This window comes from Bos javanicus, chromosome 3 (assembly GCF_032452875.1).
Source record: "Bos javanicus breed banteng chromosome 3, ARS-OSU_banteng_1.0, whole genome shotgun sequence".
NCBI classification, from domain to species: domain Eukaryota; kingdom Metazoa; phylum Chordata; class Mammalia; order Artiodactyla; family Bovidae; genus Bos; species Bos javanicus.
Genome location: NC_083870.1, coordinates 78,362,780 through 78,372,597, shown reverse-complemented (window position 1 = coordinate 78,372,597; position 9,818 = coordinate 78,362,780). Strand labels below are relative to the sequence as shown.

The 9,818-nt window shown below is 36.5% G+C and overlaps 1 protein-coding gene across 3 annotated transcripts in view; it reads left to right on the top strand.

The window, feature by feature from the left end:
* The first annotated feature begins 232 nt into the window (after positions 1-232).
* The window catches only part of IL23R (interleukin 23 receptor), a 77,288-nt gene continuing 67,702 nt past the window's right edge, over positions 233-9,818 (top strand). For 2 of the 3 annotated variants that reach the window (XM_061411659.1, XM_061411656.1), the window contains exons 1-3: positions 410-1,200; positions 1,479-1,550; positions 5,513-5,809. In XM_061411659.1, coding sequence (XP_061267643.1) covers positions 1,188-1,200; positions 1,479-1,550; positions 5,513-5,809 — 382 coding nt within the window. In that variant the 5' untranslated portion in view covers positions 410-1,187. The other variant, XM_061411657.1, reaches the window with a different exon arrangement.

Here is a 9,818-nt window from a genome sequence, read left to right as displayed (position 1 = left end):
GATATCAATGTTGGTTGCAAATTAAAACTAAGCATTGTATCTTTAGTGTCAAAGATTTTGATAGATTAAGCATAAATATGTGTTCTACTTCTTGGATGAGATTATTTCAAATTAAGGTGAGGGACAAAAAAAGAGTACTGACAAAGCAGTTCACTTTCAGTAATCTGGGTTTTCCCAAATAGTGACATAAGAGCCAGTCATTTTGAGTTGGGCAGTTTTGAGTTCCTCTTCAAGAATCTGAAATGTAGGTCGGGGCTTTGTAGATATTTCCATTTGCCTCATCACTGAAAACCTGAAGTGATCGTTGACAGGCAGGCAGTGAGGAAAGAAGACATGACGCAGATACGAGGGTAGCAGCCTGGCTCTGAGGTGGAATTATGTGCTTCAAACAGGCTGTAAGGTAAAGAGATAATGACCTCTGAATACTCAAAAACAGCTACATTTCCTTTTGGAAATCCATGGGCCAAGTTGTCTTATGAGTCTGTATGATATTTCATACAGAGTTATGATAGAAGCTGAATCTGTAATATTATCTAACATCATATCGCTTTAAATTATATTATTGTGTATACTCTATTAGGTGAGTAGTTAACTCCTAACTAGGAATATTTCACAGTTTCTTTTGTCTATTATTTACAAAGAGAAGATCTACTATTATTAACAAATCATGAAAGGGATCTTTATATTCATAAGTCACTGGGGACCTCAGTTTTTAAAAATGAAATATTGTGTGCCATTTGATGAGTTATGAGTTTTTGTTGTTTTATATGAAAGGCTCAGGTTTAATTAAATAACTGAATAATGCTGATTATTGAATAATTTAATTATTTAATAATGCATGTAACTGTTTAACTGAATAATGTAACTCCAGATGTAAACTAATGGCAATATTGTTTGGAATTTCTATAATGTGCTTCTTTTGAACTCTCTGCAGATAAAGGGGATTTCTGTAAATCTAACTGGTGATAATGTGTAAGGTTTTGTCTCACTTACTCTTTCTTCATTTTTAATGCTTTTCTTTTCTGGAAGTTCTGATCTTTTTGGCTTTTCCTGAAAGACTAATATTTCTGGAGCTTGATAGACATGTGAACCTGGTCAGAAGGATTGAGGATCATGAGTTAGAGCAGAAAGAGAGTTCTGATGAGAGAGACAAGATCAGGAGGAATTATATTTCATCAAGGGTCAAAATGTCTTATGAAGGTAATTCACACTGATTTTTGAAGGGTATAAAATCCCATTCTTTTGCTTTACTCCTCCACCTTATTATACCTCCTCACACCCCAGTGACTCTTCTTTGCCCTGTTTCCTTCTCCCTTCCCATCCTTCCTCCCTTCATTCCTTTCTTCCTAATTAAAGTTTCTCATCAAAAACAACTGCTAGAAAAAATGTTATGCCTTTTAGTATTTTATTAAAATATTACAGTTTAAACATTTTTCATATTTTTCTAGAGAGCAACAAAGAGTTTTTTCTGCTTTCAGGCATGAATCAGGTCACAATTCATTGGGACGTGGTAATAGCTCTCTACATATTCTTCAGTTGGTGTCATGGAGGTACAGTATTTTTGAGTACCTATTGCTATTTTTTATTCAAATAAAATACTGAGTGTTTATTAGGTTCATGACATTGTGCTCGAATCTCTGAAGAATAAAAATTATTATACTGGGAAAAATTATATGCACATAAAATTATGTGGAATGAAATGTGAGTCCAACCTCCCTCCTAATGCAAGATTCCTTTATCAAGCATCCTGACAGAGGTCTAATTCTTATATCAAAATTTCCATGAAGCAGTCTAATTCCAATATCAACATTTCCACAAAGCAGTTTATTATTTTGGTTTGGCATAATCTGTCTTTGAACATTTTTAACTTATATAACTTATCAAACATTTGAATTTTATTCAATTCCACAAACAATTTATTGATCATTACTCTGTGTTAGGTGCTGTGCTAAGCCTTGTCTTCCTCACAACAACTTTGTGCAGTAGTATTATGTGCTATTATTATTCTTATTTTGTAGTTCACACAAACAGCTGGCATTATGACAAAGGCATACACAGCTTTTAAGAGTGGGAGGTGGGAGATCATCAGAAGTTCAGGCAGGACAGCCATTGGCTCTTGAGAGTTTCTACTGAGGGCATTGCATCCTGGACAGGCGAGAGGGACTCATTTACTATGAGATAAGCAACACCAAAGGCTTCCCATGTGGCTCAGTGGTGAAAGAATTCGCCTGTCAATGCAGGAGATGCTGGTTCAATCCCTAGGTAGGGAAGATTCCCCGGAGGAGGCCATGACAACCCACTCCAGTATTCTTGCCTGGAGAATCCCATGGACAGAGGAGCCTGGCAAGCTACAGTCCATACGGTTGCAAAGAGTCGTACACGACTGAGTGACTGAGCATGCACACACACACAAGCAACATCAAGGCAGGGTTTTAGATCTTGAAGGAAGTTTTGTAAATCATGCAACTTACTCAGAAGAGTGACAAAAGCAAAACTATCTTCTGTAGGTTGGGACAAACTTATATTAGACATATAGAAGTAGTCCCACCATGAGAACTAGAATCCCTCCAGCAGGATATCAGACCCTTCCAGAGTCAGACCAACAGTATCCAAGAAGGTTTCGTAGAAATAAGACATCATTTACTTTTTCCAGCTTCTGGAAATATGTGAATGATAAGTCAGACTTCTGTTTATACATGGAATTCTCCAGGCAAGAATACTGTAGTGAGTAGTCATTCCCTTCTCAAGGGGATCTTCCCGCTCCAGGGTTCAAACTCAGGTCTCCTGCATTGCAGGCAGATCCTTCACCGTCTGAGCCACCAGGGAAACCCGTTTATACATCTGAGTGATTAATATGAAGCATAGAGAAATTAGACAAGTCCATATGATATGGTACTAGAGACTTTCCAGATGTTCATTAGAAATTATTCAATCTGCTGTAATATTTTTACTATCTTTTCCAAATTTTCTACTAGAATGATATTTTACCCCTTTTAAATAGCTTTGCTGAAATAAAAAAAATAAACACTACGTTTAGCATTTTTCTGACCAACATCCACTTATTTTAACATATTAAAAAGAGAAATTAACATACTTTTGTATGACTTATTCTTACATAATCCAAGTTAACTCCTGCCGATTACTGATTTCTTTTTCTGAAAAATCATCGACTTATTAATTCATTCCCAAATGTTGTGAAGCTCAGCAGTCCAGTGTTTCTGGGGTTCTTTTTTATTCTATTTTTTAAAACCAAGATAACATTTATCCGAATTTGAAGTCTTCTGACATTTTTAATATTTTCTGTGTATTCTTAAACACTACTCACGTTTCATGATAGTATTCAGATATTTTTTAAGGTGCTGAAGAAACAGTTTCTCTGAACTTGAATTGTTGACCTTCTTTAAAACAGGGGCTTCCCAGGTGGTGCTAATGGTAAAGAACGCCTGCCAATGCAGGATACATAAGAGATGTATCCAGGGTTTGATTCCTGGGTTGGGAAGATCCCCCAGAGGAGAGCAAGGCAAACTACGCCAGTATTCTTGCCTGGAGATATCTATGGACAGAGGAGCCTGGCAGGCTACAGTCCATGGGGTCACAAAGAGTTGGACAGTGACTCAGCATGGCAAAGCAGTCAGATGCTTTCTTAAAACTTCTTTTCATGTCTTTGGCTTCAAATTCCTATTGATAATGATGGAATTATTTTTATCACTACTTCAACATTGAAATATTTATAATTTATATGTGAATGCAAACTACATAAATGGACATACTCAATTACATTTATATTATAAAAGTTAATTTTTAAGCTTTGAATTCTAAAGATAAGGACTTTTAAAATTAAATACTGGCCTTTAATTATCACTTTGATAAGGTTTTAAGATATTCTAATGCTTAGAGTTTAGAATATTTAGGAAAAGCCTACAATGAATTTTCCTTGATGTGAATTTAACTTAATTGATATTGCATTACATTGTCATTTGAGTTTATGAAAATGCCTTTATTATTATTTGGCTATAAAAATAATACATTATTATATAATTTTTGTAACACAGAAATATTCAATTAAAAATAAAAATTAACACACAGAGATTATCATTGATAATATCTTAGTGTATCTTTAATTTAATGAATTAAATATAGCCCACCAGCCTATATTAAATATTTTGTTTTGAAACTTGCTTTTCAACTTAAAAATATATTCTGAACATTTCCCCATATTTTTAAATTAATGATGAATTTTAAGTGGTGGTCAAGCAATAAATTTTTGCAACTAGTAACAGTATGATTTCACTCATTAAGATCATAATTTTCTAATAAAAATAGCCCTTATCTGTAAAAGAAAGAAAGACTGAGTAGCTGAAGAATGGGGTTTGGATTCTTCACTACCAATTGTTATTTCTAACGTTACCTTTGAAACATAAGGTACCCTCAAAATGCCTCATTCCTCACCTTTAAAATAGAAGAGCTAATTATATTTGCACTTTAGACTGCTAGAGAAGCTGAAAAGCTGAAAGCTGACTCTAGGCTCGTGTAATGCTGTTGAACATCAACAGAACATGGTAAAAACACACTGATTAGCTAAGCAAATAAATGATACACTGAGTCCTAATGGTAAAAACACACTGATAAGCTAAGCAATTAAAGGATACACTGAGTCCTAAAACTCTTTTCCAGTGGAAATTATTCCATTCAGTTCACTTCAGTCGCTCAGTTGTGTCCGACTCTTTGTGACCCCATGAACCGCAGCATGCCAGGCCTCCCTGTCCATCACCAACTCCTGGGGTCTACCCAAACCCATGTCCATCGAGTCAGTGATGCCATCCAACCATCTCATCCTCTGTCGTCCCCTTCTCCTCCTGCCCCCAATCCCTCCCAGCATCAGGGTCTTTTCAAATGAGTCAGTTGTTCGCATCAGGTGGCCAAAGTATTAGAGTTTCAGCTTCAACATCAGTCTTTCCAATGAGCACCCAGGACTGATCTCCTTTAGAATGGACTGGTTGGATCTCCTTGCAGTCCAAGGGACTCTCAAGAGTCTTCTCCAACACCACAGTTCAAAAGCATCAATTCTTTGGTGCTCAGCTTTCTTCACAGTCCAACTCTCACATCCATACATGACCACTGGAAAAACCAAAGCCTTGACTAGACGGACCTTTGTTGGCAAAGTAATGTCTCTGCTTTTTAATATGCTGTCTGCTGCTGTTGCTGCTAAGTTGCTTCAGTCGTGTCCGACTCTGTGCGACCCCATAGATGGCAGCCCACCAGGCTCCCCCGTCCCTGGGGTTCTCCAGACAAGAACACTGGAATAGGTTGGTCATAACTTTCCTTCCAAGGAGTAAGCGTCTTTTAATTTCATGGCTGCAATCTAATTATTTTTGACTGGATTATTTTGAATGAAATATTTGACTAATTATTCCATTAGTCAAAAACAATATTAAATGCAAAGCATATTTTTCTGAATATCTGGTTTTAATGTTTTACATGGAATTAATTATTTTATCTATTTGTTTTCCAGGGATTACAAATATAAACTGCTCTGGACACATCTGGGTAGAACCTGCCACAATTTTTAAGATGGGTATGAATATCTCTATATATTGCCAAGCAGCAATTAAGAACTGCCAACCAAGTAAACTTTATTTTTATAAAAATGGCATCAAAGAAAGATTTCATATCACAAGAATCAATAAAACAACAGCTCGCCTTTGGTATAACAACTTTGTGGAGCCACAAGCCTTTGTGTACTGTACTGCTGAATGTTCCAGATATTTTCCAGAGACACTGATATGTGGAAAAGACATTTCTTCTGGATGTAAGTGTTGGGGTGCATTCAAAAGCCAAGTGAAAGTTAACCTAACGATTAACTGGTAACTACCAATATTGTCTAAAAATGGAGGCAAATTAATGTACTTCACTTCTTCTGTTAGTTTAATGTAGGTATTGCAATTTGAATGTCTCCAGGAGCCAGGTTGGTGAAATGTTGCTTTAAGAAGCTGGTGGGATCTATGCAGAGAGGAAAACACATAGATAGTTTACTGAGCACAGACAGTGTCCAGCTTCAGCGTCTCTGAGGATCCAGTATTCTTAGATCTTTTGGTTCTTCCAAAGAAGATGGAAGTGTAAATTTTCAGTGTGAACTCTACAAACTTTTCAATGTTGCCAACATATTCAAAATACAATTTTTTAACGCTATCCTGGCCGAACACAGGTTTTTAGGTATGTGAAAGGCAGCACCCTCAGATTTTCAGTGTTTTTATTTTCAACTATTTTCCACTTAACATTGTTTTCCAAACTAATATAAACCTTGAAGCAGATTCCATTGAGAAATTTTGAGGCTAAGATTTCGAAAGGAAAAAACAGTTGCAATACTAGCTTTGTATCTCTGCTATATTTCTTACCAGCTGTGTGACTTCAGGAAGTTGCTTAACCAGTCTATGCCTCAATTCCATGTCTGTAAAATGAGGCTAATTATATTGGTCAGGGTAAAGATCAAATTTCAATAACTTATTTAAAAAAGTATTATATACTTTAAACTATAATATTAATGTGCCTAAGCCCTTTTAAATGGAACCTTTTGATAAAACATGGGATTATTTTGATACAATTCCCTGCTCCTAATGTCACTGCCCCAATTGTGAATCATTGTTTGTTACTATAATTATTAAGAAAAAAATGAATTGTTAATTTTAAAAATATTTGCTAAATTCAATGTGTGTTCATAGTATCCTGAAGGTGTTTAAGTTACTATAGTAATATGGGCTGGCTTGTATAATTATATACTTAATTCTTGGTTCTACTATTACAAAAGAAAAATGTTAAGTTCAGTACTGTTTTAATCTAGAGTTTCATTCCCTACAGCATCTGGGCCCATTTTCAGTGAAAGATAGAGGGCTTTGGATCTTTGCTATGTTCCCTTTCTCCATACTTTTGAGAATCCAATCTGAGTTCTTCCTCATCTCCAGTCCTCACCTAGACAGACCAAGTCTACCTGGCCACCTCTACCTGTCCCTAAAGGGAGAAGAAGGAGGCTTTTTTGTTTAAAGTAAGGCCATTGTCCTGCTGGGCACCTGACCAACTTACTTCAAGAAAGAAGAGCTGTAGGAAGTAGCAGAGGTGAACTGAGGAAGGAAATTAATAGGTTTTGGAGTTAAAGAAAAAAATTTAGGCCTTAAAATAATAATAACATGCTAAACTTGCCCTAAATTGTGGGAACTGAAACCTCAAGTCGACATCTTATCTGATGTCTGAGGATTTCTTAGCTTGTCCGCATCCTCAGGAAACAAAAGTAACCCTTTTGCTTAATTACATTCCTATTTATCTTTGATGTTTGGGGGGTGGGTTGTTGAGAGAATATTTCATTGGAGAACAAATGAGCAACTGTCATGGTTTTGGGGAAAGGTCAGTTTTAATTTTAAGCCAGAGTAAGAAAGGAGGCAGAAGAAGTGTGGCCTCCTTCCCTGTGTTGCAGTTTGAGTGACCAGTGATGCCCAACCACTCTCCAGTGTTGGCTGAGCCTTCTGCTCCCAGACACAACCACCAGGCTCTGCTCAGGGCCAGGGAGTGGCCTTTTCTCCCCTTCTAGGACAACACATTAGAAGCACTTGTATTTTCTGCTGACAGCTGCTTAGAAAGAACATTACCCTTTCCACTTGTTTACTCTGTGATTTTGGAACTTTTTACATAGATCTCTGGTTATGAGTGTGAAAGTGTAACTGCCATGTAAGAATTTACTCAAAGCCCTGGATTCAAGAACCCCTGTGTTCGTGGGCTCTACATTCTTAGTAAACAAAACTTCCTATTGAAGTAGGTCAAGTAGAGGTTTTTGAGGGTTTTTGTGGTATTCTAGAAATCACACTGCTTTCACTGGATCACTTTGATTACAGGATACTCTTCCTGTGAGCTTTACCATGTCAACTTATCATCACTGCTCTGAACAAAACGATTATGTGTATTTTTTTAGACTGGAGACAAATCATACAAAATAAAGAGAAGATAAAGGAGTCATTGCTTTTCCTAAAAAGATATCCAAACATTAAAAGTTCCATACTTTGATGTGCAATTTGTGAAACACAAACTATTATCACAGTTTCATTTTTAGCCATAATCTTAGACTTCTTAGATTGTTATCTGTAAGTGTACACACATCATGAAAAGTATTCTATCAGAGTCACACCAGTCACAGGATAAAACACTTTAAGATTTCTCTATTCCTTTAAAAACACCAAATTAAACTATTCATGAAACAGTCATATTTCCACTGAATCATTAAAAAGTTTAAATATATATAACTTGAATTTTTGGAGAAGGAAATGGCAACCCACTCCAGTGTTCTTGCCTGGAGAATCCCAGGGACGAGGGAGCCTGGTGGGCTGCCGTCTATGGGGTCGCACAGAGTCGGACACGACTGAAGCTGAATTTTAATCATCTTTGATCTCTATTTATCATCTAATGAAAGTAGACTTATTATCCAATAAAAGGCCCTGAAAAGTTCTCTTTAACATTGCTACTCAGTCTTACTAGTGACACAATAGGCCAGACTGCACACTCTTTGAGTAAGGAATTATGGAGAGATCTTTGCCAGAAGCATTGTTTTTCTTTTCATTTTAAATTCTCCTCATTATCATTTTATTAATCAAACCAATCAAGCCATGAAATACATTTTACTTAGTGGTTAGTATGCTCCAAAACTGTGTTAAATGACAGCAATTCAGAGAAGAGGAGATCACAGACTCTGCCATCAAGAAGCCCTCAGTTGAAAATGATCCTTGGCTAAACTTTGAATTAATAAGAAACATGGCTTGTGAATAGTAAGGGACCCAGTAGGAGGGGAGACATGTGATGGGTAGGAGAGAGCAGAGTATTCTCTGGCAGCTGGCTGTACAGCAGGTTTTTGCCCACAGACATTTAATAACCCAGCAGGTAAAGAATCCGCTTGCAATGCAGGAGACACAGGAGGTGAGGGTTCAGTCCCTGGATTGGGAAGATACCTGGAGAAGGAAATGACAACCCAATCCAGTATTCTTGCCCAGGAATCCCACAGACAGAGGAACCTGGAGGGCTACAGTCCAATGGGGTTGCAAAGAGTCCAACATGACTGAGTGACTAGGCACACACAATGGAATCTAAAAACAATTTGGTCTTATTTTATATCTATATTCACATTCCCATCTTTACATAGCTTCATATTAACAAATAGCATGTTTATTTGCACATAAGTGTTTAATCTATTTGATCTTTTACAAAGTTAATTAGTTACCGGACATAACTCTGAGCATTCACTTCAGAGAAAATGCTGTAGAATAACATAGCCCAAAAGACTGATAGTTGTCTTTTATGATGGCCGAATCAAAAATACTCTCAAACTAGAGGGAAAAAATAACTTCAGCACAAATCACTGAAGGACCCCAGTCAATCAATATCCAAAATGATTTAAATTTATGTTTCTACCCCTACCTCCTTTAAGGCTCAAGTAAAACTTAAAGATTTCTTTTTTCTCACTTGGAGTCCAATTTCTCCCCCACTGCCGTTTGATGCTACAACTCATCATAATGTTTTAAAGCACTTTAGTGTGTTCTTACTGTTTGAAAATATGTTTTTAAATCATTAAATCAAATTTCATTCAAGTAGAATGTTTTATTTAACATTTTGGACCAACAAAAAAGAAATACACATCATTTCTATAATCTCATAATCTTCCTACTAGCAGACTCCATCTTTAATAATTTGGAATATGTCTTTCTAGTTTCAGTCTCTTTCTCTGTGTGTGTGTCTCTGTCTCTTTTCTCTGTTTCTCTGTCTCTGTTTCTATCTCTCTCACTACC